Below are 16,813 nucleotides of genomic sequence, written 5' to 3' on the forward strand. Positions count from 1 at the left end.
TTGCAAACTGAAAAACCCACTGATAAAAAATCACTGAAAGTGCAACATAGTTAGGTTTGCTATTATTTACTACCATAAAAAGTTGTTATTCAGAAACATGTGGGTGATAAAGTTTATTTAAAATTCCCTGGTAAAATTCAGCAGGCTTAATAGGCTATTAAAACTTCCAATGTCATTAAAACATTATTTAATGAGGTTGACAGCAAAAATATAAAATTAATAAATTTTGGCTTATTTCAAAGGGACCTATGCTGCAGCTCTACACCAGATATTCCTCCACCTGAGATTCCCACCCTTCTTACAATGTATTACTACTACTGCTGCAGATTTTCTTTCAGCATGTGATCAGGTGACTGATGCTACTGCTGTTATGAGGTTCACTGCTATCTGTGGATTTAACCAATTGACATGAACATCATCTAAGCAGATGTTACATCAGAACAGCCTTCCAAGCCCTAGCCAGTAAAAAGTGAACAGCATCACTGATCTAAATTTAAATTGGCAACTGCTGCCCTCAACACTGTAAACATCTGAAAAAGAACATTTTGACTATAAAAACAGCAACCATTACATTTGACTGTTAAGTGTTTTCTTGAAAGAAAACTCTATTTTTGATCTGTGTACTGTTGTTTTATAACCTGTTTGAGACAGATGGACCTCTATATAGGATGATTCCATGAATCAGACGTATGTGGACAACCAGCTGTCCAGGGGTCAGTTGACATGTTGTATATCCATGACAAAACTGTGTGCCGATTTATCATAAAGCAAAATGTGGTGCAGTCTTCTAGCTTTCATTACTAGCGAAGGACTTACCTTTATCTTCCACTGTTAGCTGAGCTAAATGTTTACTTGCACACACTAGTGCAGAAAGTACCATAAAGAACTCATCTCTGCATTTTCTGTTGAAGCATATCCTATTTATTTGCTTTAAGAACTTTTGGGTTACTTTTGGAATATATGTTGGGAACATGTTTTGCACTATGAAGCACTGCCCAATCGGTCTTGGAGCATTTGGCTGAATCTGAGCGGAGATTTCACCCTCCTACTTCTAACAGCACTCAAATCATCAATAGAGACCAATGATGCAGTTCCACATGTCTGTGCCTTAATTTTACCTTCACTATGTTTTGAAAACTGATGTGGTAGATTTAAGATTATAAGCTGTGCTTTTTCTTTTCCATAGTTTTCTCTTCCTACCCTTGATTTTATCTGTCCAAATAATTCTCGAACAACCTTCACTTGATTTAAGGTCTGTACTTTAGTCGTAGCTTTATTGTCTGATTCAAATTCTCGGTGGTGTCCAGAGACAAAAATGACTAAAATGAGTCATTTTCGAAAGATATGGACCGAGCTGTATATGATGCCAAAATGTGTGGCACCAGTAATTAAATTTTTATCTACAGACGTTCCAAAAACAGTTGTATTAGCGAGAATGCTACTACTTCTAAAAAAGGTGCATCTGCATTATGCAGTTTACAATGTATATTCTGTGTTAGATGTTTGGGTGATTGGGTTAATGTCAGGAGCAAAGCGTAGATCAGTATTGTATTCCAGGTGTTGTTAAGCTTAGTTTAACTTGTTTCATGTCAGGACTGACTTTTTCAATACCAGATAATTATTTTAGTTGTTAACCAAATAGCACAGATAAACTATTTAAACCGTTAGACCAATTCGGTTTCCCCTCTGTTTTCTGGCTTGTTCATGTCTTAGTGCACTGAGAGTCAAGCAATGCCAGGACTGTAACCATCAGAACCTCCTGTTTTTATATAGTTAGTTGGAAGTATATAGAGTGAAGAAGCTGCTCGGTATGGTGGTGGGGATGATGTTTGCTGAGTAAACATACTTGATGATTTGCTTCAATATGAAATATGATGCAATGTAGCTCCACCTTCAGAGGCGCATTATAAAGGAGCTTGTTCCCCAGGTGAATCCTATCGTCTGTAGTGTTAGTCCTCCTGACCAACATGGGGGCCAAAGGGCTTGAATTGATATCATGGCTCATCTATCTGACGCTGATAGTCGACTCACTTACTCAGAATGGTAAATGATGTGCTGGAAATATTAGAATTTCACACTCAATGGATGTGCTATAAGATATTGGGAAGAGGACAGAGAGTCATATTTACTTTGATTATTCATGTGAATCCCAACTGATGATGTAAATTTAGATACATTATATCATGCTTGGGTTGGTTTATATAGAATTTATTTCATAGCTTCAACACATTAATTAGAAACTGTAATGCAGTTTGCTGCAGACAATCTTGGTTAAATCTACTGAAGCCATTTCTGGTGTTAAAGAGTACATACGGTTCTGGGATATCTGCAACAGTTAACTGTCTTGGCAATCTTCAGTTTGAGTATTTGAGTTTCATATCAGTGAATTGTCAGTTGATAATTTCTAATTTCCTACATCTAAATGAATAAATACCTTTTTTTGTCTTTACTACAGTGACCACTGCTCCTTCTACAAACACACTGACCATGACTTCAGGTAAGTTTGCAAATGTCCAATATGGTTATTTTTTCTTCAGGTCTTCATGTAAATTTAAAACGATTTCTCAAAAAGAATTTGTAATTTATTAATTTATTAATTTTATAGCTAATGCATCCCACATTGGCCGAGTGTGCACAACTTGGGGATACTATCACTTCAAAACCTTTGATGGCGATTTCTTCCAGCTGAATTCGAGTTGTAACCATGTCCTTGCAATACAATGCAAGGACAGCTATGAAAACTTTAATATCCAGATGCGGCGGCGCTTAGTCAACAACATCCCCACAATCAGCAAAATCATCATGATGCTGGAAGGATCTGAGGTGGAGCTCTCTAACAACTCAGTGCTTGTCAATGGCAAGATGTAAGTTCGGGAAAGACCTATCAACTGTACTGACATTTTTCCAAGAATATTTCAGTAACTTTAACTACTATATATTCAGGGGGGTGCAGGAGTCAGAATCCAATATCAAACGTAGGTCCAATTGTATCTGTTTACATTTTCAGCATTGTACCATCTTAATATGAGATTTATTCTGCTTTAATGACAGCAGCACTCAACCTAAATGTAAGCATCCGCTGCAACCTGCAAATCTACAATATCCCTCCATAGGACACTATCTTGTCCTTTCAAATGCTCAAACAAAGCCCTAGCAATATTCTGTGGCAGTGGGGTTAGGGGTCTGTCTGGTCTGTTAATGACTGATTTGTATAACTAAAGAGCAGCAGTACAAGGGTAATGTGAATTTGTTTTAATTTTTACACTCATTTTTAAAATATCACTCTTTGTTTGCACCAGGGAATCTCTTCCATTCAGTAAATCAGGAGTGACTGTCAAGGGGACCGCATCTAGTATCTCTGTTGAAGCTAATCTGGGAATAAAGGCAATCTGGAACCTGGACGACTCCCTTGATGTATGAAGCCTTCTCTCACATACAAAAATAAATTATCTGACTGGCTGTTTATTGGAGATAAATTATCAGGATGTGAGGAGAGGGACGTCGCCTCCAAATATGCTCCTTCCGATTCTTATCTATATATGACCCCTTAGTTCTACAAGCTGTTTGTTCTGGTTTTCATCCTGCTATTCAGATGATCTCAGAATGCAGACAAATTGTCATGTGAATGTCCTACTTTAACCTTTTAATGGATTACAAGGAAAGAATGCCATATATTGGAGTTCAATTAATATTGTCCTGTCTTGTGATTTTGCCAGTTACCTATTGTGTAATTGATTATCTTCACAGATTGAAATAGATGAGAAATATCGGACTCAGACATGTGGACTGTGTGGAAACTTTGATGGCATATCCAATGAATTCCTGAATGATGGTAAGATAATTGTAATATTTCAGGAGGTAGTCTAATGTAGTCTGTAGTTATTATAACACAAACTGCAAATAACGTGCATGTACCCTGTAATTATGTGCAGTTTGCAGGCAACAAGTCAGGGTTTTGCAGATTTTTTTTTTTTTTACAATTACACCGTACCCTGTACTTTCTGGGGAGCGGGGTGTATTGTGGAGTCGCTTAATCTCGTCTAACTTCTAGGTATTTTACAGGGAAAGAGGTGTAAATTGTACTGTAAGTAATTTTAAGAATCCTGCTAAGTAAATACTGAGTAAGTATTACTTACTCAGTAAGTACTGATTACATAACTAATTTTGTGCCTAATGGATGTTTCAGTATTCAACTCTTTATATATTACATATAAAATGATACATAGATAAACACTTTTCTTCATTTCTTATTTGAAATCATACATTGATATTTACAGTCATAGCATAGGCTCATCTGTGCCTATAATGATGGAAACAATGTGAGTTGTTTTCATTAAACTTTAATTAAAAACAAGGACATGAAACTATTCCTTAACCCTTAAAATATTAGCTTTAGAAATACATTAGCAGACAAAACAATACTTACACCCTGAAACACATGATATTTGCAAGTTTTTTTTCTTTGTGAACAAATGTCCAAAATGACCTCAGACTGTTAAAAATTAAAAGTGTGGACATGGCTTTTGTGTATAATATTTTACAAGACAGCAAGACAGATAGTGCAATAACTTCCTAAATATATATATTTTTAATGCATTGCACACACTGTACCTCAACAGTGATATGTGACAGGGTTGTCCTGTTCACACTGTCATACTTAAGTGTCTCTTGAACAGTTTCACAGCTTCTGGTGTCTTTTCATAATACATTTGTACCTGTGCATTAAGTGATCAAGGGCAGTCTCTAAAAGAAGAAAGACAAAATAAACACATTCAGTCTGTTTAAAGCTGCGTTGAAATGTCTGAGTATAGTTAAGGTCCAATTATTATCATTTTTTAAACAAAGCAAAGACATGTACATAAAGTTTTAGCATTTTACAAACAGGGGAAAAACATTGCAGACCATTAGCTAGGAAAACCACACCTACTGATAACGCCGCTGTTCTGCTTCACGGTTCTTTCCAGATCCTACAATGAAATAATCAGGAGGAAAACATTTTGAGAGAAAACCAAACAAGAAAATAAAATAAAACAAGAAAATCTTTTTTTTGGAAAGAGTGATTAGGGTGACATATAGGATAAGATAAGATAAACCTTTATTAGTCCCACACTTTTTGTTTGGTCATGGCAGAAAGGGGACAGTACAAAGTTACAGCAAAAAATAAGAAAAACAATAGCATGGAATAAGATAAAATAAAATAAAACAACATACTATATGAAATAAAATAAAATACTGTGTTGCATTGGGAAATTACACTAGTATTACATAAAAATATATATAAATGACATGGTTGTCATTTCTACACACCTAAAAATGAACACATAACCTTTTTGAAATAAAGTAAATAAACTAGGTGGAACATTTATTTTTATGCTTTTTATGCATTTATTTTAAGGTGTTGTTTGAATAAACTGTTCTTATAAATACAAAAACTGTAAATACACGTGAATGCCAATTTTTGTATATTTTTTATTGTATTTAGGTGACTAAAGAAAGACTAATAAAATAAGTATTAAGTATTGATTAACACATTTCCTACAGGTTACCCGCACTTTAGTCGCAGGTCTTACAGTCTATAATTGTGTCATTGTTTCCTGCAGAAAGAATGACTTGTTGCCTGCAAATTGCACGTAATTACAGGGTACTTAAGCCTTATTCGCAGACCGTGTTCTAAAATGTTCTAAAATGTTCTAAAATGTTCTAAAATGTTACTGTCTATCCACAATGTGGATGTGAGAAAACACAAGGGGGGAAAACGTTGCCCCACTCTCAAGTTGTGGAGATCAAGTATCCTTAAGCAAGATGGACATGCTCATAAGGCAGAGACGTTACACTTTGTGAGCATGGAATAAGCTGAGAGAGAGGAGAGAAATAGCCTTTTTTTGTCCCTTTTAATGATCTCTAGATTTGACAAGTCAGTCACTGTTCACCTTGCTTGTCCTGAGAGAACACCACTGGTTTCTTTTAATGTTAGCAGCAACTTTTCAAAAAAGTTCACAGTCATTCAGAAGTAAAGACAGGGAGGAGCTCCACTCTATGAAAGACTACAAAGGCAAATAGTTCAACAATTCTCTGTGCACAAATCACAGTCAACAATATTGAATAGTTGCGATCTTCAGCCCCTTTTCAAAAGCGTGCACACTGAAAATAGGCATAATTGTGTAGCAGAAATGATTGCATAGGTTTTCAAAACCATTTGTCATTGACCACCATTAGTTGCTGCATCCATAAATGCAATTTTAAAGGATCCTGAAATGCTTCGGTTTGATGAAAAAAAAAAGTGAATTTCTTTTTGAAAAAATCTACATGGGGGTTAGTGCACATTGGAAACGTCTTAGCTTACACATCTACGAGGGCCCCTATAATACTGACTTATATTTATTAGATTTGGAGCAACATATACTGTCATTCAATTAGCATAATTTTCCCCATTTTTAAATAGCATAGTTCTGTACTGAAAGTCTAGATGCAGACCTGTGACCTTTTTGGTTCATTATGAAATAGAATACGTAATGAAGAAGCCCCCCAATAAGCTTCATGATCATTTTATTGTGACTGTGCTGTACTACAGGAACCCCAGTGTCTGTGGTGGACTATGCTGAGACCTGGAAGATAAATGGCCCCACAGAGTACTGTGAGGAGACTGACATCAACCCAGTCCCGAGCTGTGGTGATAAGGTGAGTCTTCACTATTTCTCATTTTCAACACTGTTAAATTAAATTCAGTTTTAATTATACAAAATCAATAGGTGCTTTATATTGTAAGTTTAAGAGCCTTCAGTAATATGGAGAAACTCCAATAATCAGATGACTGCCTGAGAGCAAGTACTTGGTGACAGTGAGAAGAAAAAGCTCCCTTTTTAACAGGAAGAAACCATTAGCAGGGTCAGTCATCCGGCCTCACCTCAGGGGTGAGGGGCAGAAGACGACATAAAGACACACTGTGTAAGAGGGCTCAGGGGGTTGGGTAGCGCATCTGTAACCGGAAGGTCGCCGGCTCAATCCCCATGCTCTCTGTCCTGGTCGTTGTGTCCTTGGGCAACACACTTTACCCTACCGCCTACTGGTGATGACCAGAGGGGCCGATGGCGCGATACGGCAGCTTCGCTTCTGTCAGTCTGCCCCAGGGCAGCTGTGGCTACACCTGTAGCTGCCTCCACCAGTGTATGAATGTGAGAGTGAATGAACAGTGGTATTGTAAAGCGCTTTGAGGGCCCCGAAAAGCGCTATATAAATCCAATCCATTATTATTATAAAAACATAATGGGTAAAAGAGGTGAATGCGGAAACAGTGTATCATGGAAAGCCACCAGCAGCCTAGGCCCAAAGCAGGATAGCAAAGGGAAGATTCAATTTTAACTTTGACTCTGGATTTAACAGGGAGCCAATGAAGATAAGCTGGTATTGGAGAAATATGTTATCTGATTCTTTAGAATCAGAATCAGAATCAGAATCAGAAAGGGTTTTATTGCCAAATGTTGAGCGGGTTTACAACATTAGGAAATTGCTGCGGTGCTTCAGTGCAAACATACTGTTATAAATACTGTTATAAATTAAGCTTAAATAGACATGAAAATAAAAATGAGAATAAGAATTAAAAGTGCTAAGTAGATAGATATATACATGATATATACATGAGTGCAGGTGGTGATCAGTGCCAAACATGGAATGATGCAGTGAACACAGCGTAGGGTCATGTGTTAGTGGTGGGAACAGTCATACGGTTATTGTTCATGTGTCCAACAGCAGAGGGGAAGAAACTGTTCTTATGGCGAGAGGTTCTGGTGCGAATGGACCGGAGCCTTTACCCTGTCAGAACTCTTACTGCACTGTGCGTGAACTAGTTTCTATCTGAATTGAGAAGCAGGAAATTAGAGGTCATTAAGTTCTTTATATCTTAAAGACATTCTTGTAGTTTAACTAATGCTATCTTCACTAAAACTGTGTTATACTATTTATACAGTCTACAGAAAACAACAAATAAACAACAAGGTTAAAGTGCCACTGTGAAACATTGCAACATGTTATATATACACCTGTGATTAAAAATACAAAGAAAAGTAAAAATGTAAAAGCAAAACAGTAGCAGTAATACAGAGACTATTTAATATTGCACTGCAGCTGCCTCAGACGTGCGGAGTATAGTAGTAAGAGTGTGTTTATTTAACCCTAACCCAGCAGACCTTCTCCCACAGACTAATTCAACCCACGAAATAATTTTTACAATCCTTCATAAACCTGTATAATAACTCTTCATTCTGTGCCAGGTGACAACATCTGTCAGGCATATGATAACACACAAATGTCTTTAATGCAGCTATTGTTCTTAGATTTATACTGTGTTATAATGCATTTATATTATTGATTTGCACTGATTTGCACTGCTCTCTTAATAGTATTATAGTATATAGTATATATATATATAGTATTATAGTACTCATACCCCTTAAACTCTTGGAAATGTTGTCACCTTACAACCACAAACCAAAATGTTTTCATTAAGATTTTCTGTGATAGACCAATACAGAGAATCTCATAATTGTGCAGTGGTATGGAAATGATGCACGGTTTTCAAAATTTTAAGCAAATTAAAATCTGAAAACTGTGACATGTTTGTGGTTGTAACAAAAATGTGAAAAAGTTCAAGGGGTATGAACACTTTTTCAACGCACTGTTATTGTAAACTCAAACAGATGTTACCTTGCTACCTTGAGGGTTCAAACTGTAGGCTTCTAAAAATGATTGGCAGTATGTATTTTTTTAACTGACTGACTTCTTTTTCAGCAATTCTGTGACCAGACTTTCTCCAGTGATCCCTTTGTTGATTGCCAAAACATTCTTGACGTGGAATCCTTTAGTAAAGCCTGTATGGTGGACACGTGCAACTCTACAGACAACACTACTTTTGTCCTCTGCAAAACACTTTCAGAGTTCTCCAGACAGTGCATCCATGCAGGTGGCAAACCCCAAGAATGGAGGAACGATACATTTTGCTGTAAGGGTGCAACATTTACAGTTCTGGGTCTCCATCATAGGCAGTGTTTTTTCCTTATACTTTGCAAAATTCTTTAATTGACATTGAAAAACTTTTGTCCACAGACAAGAAATGTCCATACAACATGGTGTTCTTGGAATGTAGCAGTTCATGTCCTGACAGCTGTTCCACCCCTCAGGCCAGCCAGACATGTGACAGCCATTGTCATGATGGCTGCAGCTGCCCTGCTGGTATATCCACACTCCTTTTGCACTCCATCTCTTGCTTTCTGTCTCTCAGAGAGAAAACAATTGCAAAGTATTCTGGGCAGTCGCAGCCAGGTTGTTCACACAAAACTAAAACTGCATAATTCGGATCTCAGATGTCGGAACTCGGGAGCCACGTCGCTCCTGAGTCAGCACATCCCTTTAATGAAGTCAGAAGATAAAAAAAAGCAGGGTTTGTTTTGCTTCTTGGATTGAGCCATTCATGCATCACTAGCAATATAGCATAATACCTCTTTTGTGCTTAAAAACACCATGGTATCACATTTATGATAGAACCTGATAAGCACTCTGTGTATGGATTATTTAGCAAGTCACAATTAGATACCAGTGGCAGTACAGATTAAAAGTTTCACCACTGTTTATGTTCACTGCCACCATCTTTGATTTTTAACTTAGGGTTGGTAGGGTTGCTCCAATTTTTTTATTTTTTTATTTCTTTGTTTTGAGTTTTTGGATTTTCTGAGTTGAGGTGGCATTCCAGATAAATATTCTGACTGGGAACTTGAAACACAATGTACCACACATATCCAACAGATAAAGATTGTTTTATGGTCCCACAATTGTGTCCATCGGCAGACACGATTTCAGTAGGACAGAGAGGGGAGAGAGTTTCGACCACACACTACTTTGCATTCTGCCAAATGTTGATTGGTTGACAAGTGGACCAGAAGAGAGAAAGGGATGACAACAGTAGAAAAAAACCAACCCCCCCCCCCCCTACATGTAGTGATATTTGAGACCTTTCCCAAATAGCAAAATTGGTATGGTCCCGATCTGGCCCACACAATTTGCTTACACTTGACCTACATACCACAAAGAATGACGGCCCTTTGGGGGCCCAGATCTGGCCTACACATGGGCCAGCACAAGGCCAGTTGCAGACACACTGGTGGCCCTTTGCTGGCCCATGTGTGGATGAGTAAACCCTCACTAGGTTTTGGATAAAGTGTAAACTCACAAATCTGTCAAACCTGCATTTGAAACGTCGGCTACCATAGTAGTATAGTATTGCAACATGGCATTTGGGTCTTCTAACTAAAATAGGAAAACAGAAACATAAGTAGTGCATCATTGCCAGACCTGGCCCACATCTGGTTGACATACTCCCTGCCATAACAACCATCGGTCAGAAGTGCCAGCTTGATGCCGGATCCCGGCCAGAGCTGTTTTCTATGGGCCTGGGCCACATAAACCAAACCATAATCGGGCCAGATATGGCATGCCATCACATAAAGAGTGACGTCGTTGCCAGACCTGGCGCACATCTGGTTGACATACACCCTGCCATGACACCACTCAGTCAGAAGTGCCAGCTTGATGCCGGATCCGGGCCAGGCCTGTTTTAAATAGATAAATATGAAGGCATGCTGGCTCGGACGTCGCCTGGATCAACAAGGTCCGCGTCAGGTGTTGAGGAACCAGGGCACCCTGACGAGAAGTGGGCTACTGGAACAAGAAGGCATCGGTGGGCAAGAGACGAAAACAGGGCGTTGTTGGAATGCTACTACGCAAGTAACCCTGGTGGAAGGGGTTACGTGAATAGGATGAGGGACCTATGGATATATATATATATAAATATATATTTTTTGCGTCTCTTTCTCAGGGATGGTCTTTGATGATATTGGTAACAGCGGATGTATCGCAGTCTCTCAGTGTCCATGTCTGCACAACAACGAAATCTACAAGCCAGGAGAGTCCTACTCGCACCACTGTGGATCCTGGTAAAATGAATTTGTGCCACTTTGTTGCAGAGTTAAAAAAATGAAAATAAAACATTTTTATTGTGTATGTGATACTAGAAATGGTAAAGACATGAATCTAAGAGTACCTTTGATAGGATGATTAAGTGTTAAAGCCATTTCTATGTTACACAATTACAATCTCCCACAAAATTATTGTGTACGTCGGAGGTACTGCAAGTAAGAATGTTTTAGCAGTCTCCTCACATTTACAGTTTGTACATTTATGTGACAATTTTACCTTTTTAAAGTTTTACAAACGTTAGTGAGTTTATTTTAAGACATAGTAGAAAATGTAATGCAGTGTGTTACTAAAGCAGTTATATGAATATTTGACCATATTAATAATTTTTAATACATAAATGAAATGTGTGTGTGTCTTGACAGTGTATGTGAAAGCGGTCAGTGGAGTTGTACAGAGACAAACTGTCCAGGAATCTGTTCTGTCAAAGGAGGAGCTCATGTTAACACCTTTGATGGAAAAGTCTACACATTTCATGGCGATTGCTCCTATGTTCTAGCTAAGGTGATACTCACTGCTAGTCCTTCTCCACATACACATAACAGCAGCATCTTAAACCGGATGCACCATCAGAAAATAATATGCTAATATAATAATATGATTTGAGTACATACATGTGTAGTGTAATGTTTTTTTTTTTGGTGACTGATTACATGTTTTGTTTTGATGTGCTCTGCAGGACAGTAATGGTTTGTCCTACACTGTGCTGGTGGATCTGGTCAAGTGCGGGCTAAGTGACACAAAGACTTGCCTCAGAACTGTAACTTTGGCCTTAGGCAGCAATTCTGTGGTAAGCTGCAGGCATAAAAACATCATCATTACTCCTTGTGTCTGAAAAAAATCCAGATCTCACAAAATCTTGTGGTTTTTCTCACCAATAAGAATTTGCAAATCCTGGTGTGTCTAAAATGTGACTTTCTGCAAAATGACAGGTTGTTAAAGTTCAGGCATCTGGGCAGGTCTATGTGAACCAGATTCATTCTCAGCTTCCACTGTTTACAGGTAAGTTATCTCACATTTCACTGTCCACATATAGTAAACACATCTTCTTAATATAATGATCATAGTCTATGTATGCACATTTTCCTCAGTAATAAATGTTTTTAAAAAAACACCCATTCATCCATCCGTTTTCTTCTGCCTCCTGCCTTCTTCTGACCCCGGGTTGAGGGTTTTCCAGCCTAAGCAGAGAAACCTAGGCCTCCTTCTCCCTATCCCCCTTCTCCAACCTATCTAAAGGAACGCCAAGGTGTTCCTGGGCCAGCAGACAAATGTAATCTCTCCAGTGTGCCTACCCCATCAGCCTCCTGCCAGTAGGGAGCCCAGCCACTCTTTGGAGAAAGCAAATTCTATCTGCAGTCACATTCTTTTGTTCACTACCCAAAGCTGGTGACTACGGGTGAGGGTAGGGACATAGATCAACCAGTAAATCGGCAGCTTTGCTTTCACACTAAGCTCTCTCTTCACCACGAAAGACCGGTGTACTGCAGCGGCAGCCCGCTTCGCTCTGCTTCCTCCAAAGTCCCCACAGGCTAACCTGTGGACACCTTCAGCTTGAAAGCTCCCTTTGCTCAGGTGTCTACAGTCTGGCTAAAGGATTACCACCATGACAGGCACCACCTCGCAGCTGCAACTTTTTGCAGCAGCCTCAACAATGGAGATGCTGAACATTGTTGATTCAGACTCAATGTTCTCAGCCTACCTTGGAAAGCTGCCACCTCACAGACAGAGCCTTCTGTCAGGCAGTCCCAACGCACCCTCACTATAGGTTTATTAGAAATCCAAGTACTTATATAATCATTTAATGCATTCTTTGTTTGCTTTTGTTTTATGTGACATTCAATTTGTCTTACTTGACAATTTATCACAGGTAAATTGAACGTGCTTGAATGTGACTTTCAATTTACATAAGCTAAGGGCCAGCAAAATTAGTATTTGCAAAAGAATTTTGTTCAACTCACTACAAAATATGTAATAAAGAATTGGAACAAAAGCACCACACTCATTAGTTGTATTTATTTATCTGCGTCATTGACATTTGTATGTTTGTGTTTGAATTAATTGCTACATTTTTCATGTCTTCTGACCTCTACAGCTGATCTGAGAGTCTTTAAGCCATCTTCCTTCTACATCCTTGTAAGCACCACAGTGGGCATACAACTGATGATTCAGCTGTCTCCCATAATGCAGCTGTTCATTTCAGCTGACAGGTCCCTCACAGGAACCACCTCTGGTATGTCTCCACATTATTGTTAGTGTCTGGAACGTCTGGAATCTGTGTAACTGTGGAACTTCTTATTTGAAAGGTTTATGTGGAAACTTCAACGACATCATGAGTGACGACTTTAGAGTGACAAGTGGGCTGGTGGAAGGCACTGCTGCTGCATTTGCAAATGCATGGAAAACCAGAGCCAGCTGCCCAGACATTATATCACATTTTGGAGACCCTTGTAACAACAACATCCTCACAGGTACAGATAAAACTCCTGTATTATTATGTTTTATCTTATAAAAGTTATTATGTTATATGAAAAATACCATACTTCCTTGCTGTTTTTCAAGATTTTATTGAACAACAGATGATATATAACAAGTTTAATTCTGAATGTTTCTGTGTTTTAGAGAAATATGCTGATTTCTGGTGCTCCAAATTAACTGATCCCGAGGGAGTATTTGCTCCCTGCCACGCTGTTGTTAGCCCCAGCACATATAAAGATGTAGGTCTGTACATGCAAAGTTTTAATGAGAACTTTGCAGCTGAACTCTTGTTAATCGTTTCATGAATACTCTTTTGACAGAACTGTATGTATGACACCTGTAACTGTGAAAAAAGTGAGGACTGCATGTGTGCTGCAGTTTCCTCATATGTCTATGCCTGCTCAGCAGCAGGAGTCCACATCAGTGGCTGGAGGAAAACCATCTGTGGTAAGTAAAACACTAAGCATCCTTGAAAAGAGAAACACGGGTTCAAACAACAAATTTATCTGAACATGTTCTCTTTCAACTGCTGCTGTGTCCACAGGCATGATTTTACATTCAAAACATAGGACCATTTGTCTTCTTCTTCTTGACATGATGTGCCAATGCTCGCTGAAGCACATTGTGTTTTTGGTGAGGGGGTTTTCTCGACAACAGGACTGAACCCTTTTGTTTTTAGATTGGCCCCACAACCCAATTTTTAATTCAATTTAATTCAATTCAGTTTTATATTGTAAGTGCCAAATCACAACAAGAGTCACCTCAAGTGCTTTTTATTGTAAGGTAGACCGGATTGGAAATGAAAATCCTACAATAATACAACAGAGGACAAAATAACAATCACACGACCCCCTATGGGCAAATGCTTTGGCGACAGTGGGAGGGAAAAACTCCCTTTTAATAGGAAGAAACCTCCAACAGAACCAGGGTCAGGGAGGGGCGGGGCCATCCGCCGTGACTGGCTGAGGTGAGGGGAGGAAGACCGGACAAAAGACATGCTGTGGTAGAGCAGCAGAGATTGATGATTACTAATGATTAAATGCGGAGAGACCCACTGTCATGTCGAAGAAGTCCTTGGTCCTTATTTTTAAAAAAGTATTATGATATGAGTTCTGGTTTTGTATTTGGAAGCAGTTTATCGACAGGTTCAAAAAGGGAAATTTAACAGCAATTTCCCACAGACTGATTCTATACCAGCAATCAATGTATGAGAATAATAGGTCATTCTGATTTGTTGATTACACTTTAGGTCTATTTTTCATTTGTGGATTCGAATTTCATGAAATTTGAATGAGCTCTTCATTGACTGGATCATTAGAAATTTTTTAAAACTTACTTTAATCAGTCCTTGTCTTTAAATTTTTGTTTAAATATCATTTCAAGCACATCAAATAAAGAGCTTTTTAAAAAATAAAAACCCTCAAACATGTGAAAATATGCTGGCTTTTCATTTAAGATCCTTGAGTCTAATCATTAAGTCATCTACAGTTTTTTTAGATTCACTTCTTAAATGTAATAATGCAATGTATCAGTTTTCGCATCAATTTCAGATAAACATTCATTATTTGTCAGCTTATTTGGATATATTCTTCAGCTTTCAGCTCATCTAAAAACGGTCAGCCTGCCAGCTTCAACGATTTCAGCAAAGATTGAGCAGTTACAACAATTCAACTCAAACAATTCAGTTTTCAGCATTCATACTGCAATTGGAGTACACTTGTATGTAAAATAATCGAATAATCTGTGCTAAATCAACAACGTTAGTGCTAAACTCACAGGAATATTGTACCTCGATGACCATGACAATTAAATGTGTCAGAGCCCCTGTAAATTAAAGTCAGCAGCAGCAGTCACAATTTGAGGAAACTCTAAATTATTTGGGTTAATATAAATGTTATTATTACCATCACATTGTCAGCATGGGTCAGCTGCTGACACCATGTCTGTGTTATGGTGTTAACCCACCAGACATCTTTCCATGCCATTCGTACTACATGAACAGTTCTTGTCTCCAGTACCACAGCTATGGCACATATTTTGGTATCTATTTTAAATAATGGCAGAAGTAGCAGGTCATTTGAATACAACAAATCTTACTAAATCATCTGTGTTTGATTCATTTTTGCAACATTTGAATTGAATTAAATTGAACTGAACTGTTGGCTCATTGTATAAACATCTCATATCTCTCATAACAGAGACATTCAGCACATCATGTGCAGCAGAAACTGTGTATAACTACAACATGACCAGCTGTGGGCGTACCTGCCGTTCCCTCGGCCAGACTGACTACTCTTGTCAGGTCAGCTTCACCACAGTGGATGGCTGTGGCTGTTCTGAAGGAACTTACATGAATGAGGAAGGCCAGTGTGTAGCCCGTGAAAGCTGTCCCTGCTATGCTGAAGGCATTATTGTTCCTCCTGGACAGACTATCAGTAAAGATGGCAGCACATGGTAAATAACGCCAACTAATTTTTTCTTAATTCATGCTGAATCATTCAGGTAAGGAAATTTTCAAAGGTTGATTCTGTTCTTCTGGACATGTTTTCAGTGGAAGAAATATTTTGTCACTCATCCGAGTAACTTCTTCAGTCTCAGCTGACTGCAGGTTTAGCAATGTTTGCTACTTTTAGTCATAATGCAAATGTGCTATTTATGTTTTTTCCAGTCCCCAACTCTCTATGGATAGTACTCATGGCCATGGTCATGAGATTTTGCATCATAATGACCATGAAATTGACCAACTGACCATTCTTAATCAGCGGTGCTAGAACAGAATCAACTTTCTTGGATTTTTATGTTTACCATCACCAACCTAAAATGTTCATTTGCTAAAGTTAATTTGCTGTAAAAACAAAGTGAAGCTCAGCTAATAGATTTGTATTCACTCAATATGACACGTGTTAATGGCAGGGACGTGTTTGCTCCGAACAAAACAGGAGGATTAAACGAATATTGAACTGGGGAACACAGGATGCTGGAAGCCGTATTCTGTATATATACCAACTACAAAGCATTGACTTGCAAGTTAGAGGAAAAATGTTGTTCCATTCTATAAATTCATGTTGTGAATGCACCAGTACAACTAGGATGTTTTTTGCCCATGAACATTTTAAATAACAAAAAGAATAATAAGAAACTACACGGTTAAAGAATGACTGAGGATATTATGTCATATAAAAGTATTTCTCATGTTCCCTCATAATTGTTCTCACAGTGTCTGCAGACAAGGCATTCTCAGCTGCTCTGGAGGAACACAGCTACTAAGTAGGCACCGTAATTAACATTATGCACACAGATTAAATGCTATTGT

General features: G+C 38.3%; 1 protein-coding gene across 1 annotated transcript in view; it reads left to right on the forward strand.

The window, feature by feature from the left end:
- The first annotated feature begins 1,967 nt into the window (after positions 1–1,967).
- The window catches only part of LOC146640274 (uncharacterized), a 52,519-nt gene continuing 37,673 nt past the window's right edge, over positions 1,968–16,813 (forward strand). The window contains exons 1-18 of the mRNA XM_085353413.1: positions 1,968–2,043; positions 2,456–2,497; positions 2,606–2,864; positions 3,300–3,414; positions 3,748–3,832; positions 6,572–6,678; positions 8,785–8,995; positions 9,100–9,225; positions 10,865–10,982; positions 11,388–11,526; positions 11,702–11,812; positions 11,955–12,024; positions 13,118–13,255; positions 13,329–13,493; positions 13,645–13,739; positions 13,821–13,947; positions 15,699–15,954; positions 16,718–16,767. Of these exons, the coding sequence (XP_085209539.1) occupies positions 1,968–2,043; positions 2,456–2,497; positions 2,606–2,864; positions 3,300–3,414; positions 3,748–3,832; positions 6,572–6,678; positions 8,785–8,995; positions 9,100–9,225; positions 10,865–10,982; positions 11,388–11,526; positions 11,702–11,812; positions 11,955–12,024; positions 13,118–13,255; positions 13,329–13,493; positions 13,645–13,739; positions 13,821–13,947; positions 15,699–15,954; positions 16,718–16,767 (2,290 nt within the window). The remainder of the gene's footprint in view (positions 2,044–2,455; positions 2,498–2,605; positions 2,865–3,299; positions 3,415–3,747; positions 3,833–6,571; positions 6,679–8,784; positions 8,996–9,099; positions 9,226–10,864; positions 10,983–11,387; positions 11,527–11,701; positions 11,813–11,954; positions 12,025–13,117; positions 13,256–13,328; positions 13,494–13,644; positions 13,740–13,820; positions 13,948–15,698; positions 15,955–16,717; positions 16,768–16,813) is intronic.

This window comes from Diplotaxodon limnothrissa, linkage group LG1, assembly GCF_057381915.1.
Source record: "Diplotaxodon limnothrissa isolate DT_005_m linkage group LG1, D_limnothrissa_male_GT1.1, whole genome shotgun sequence".
Classification (NCBI taxonomy): Eukaryota; Metazoa; Chordata; class Actinopteri; order Cichliformes; family Cichlidae; genus Diplotaxodon; species Diplotaxodon limnothrissa.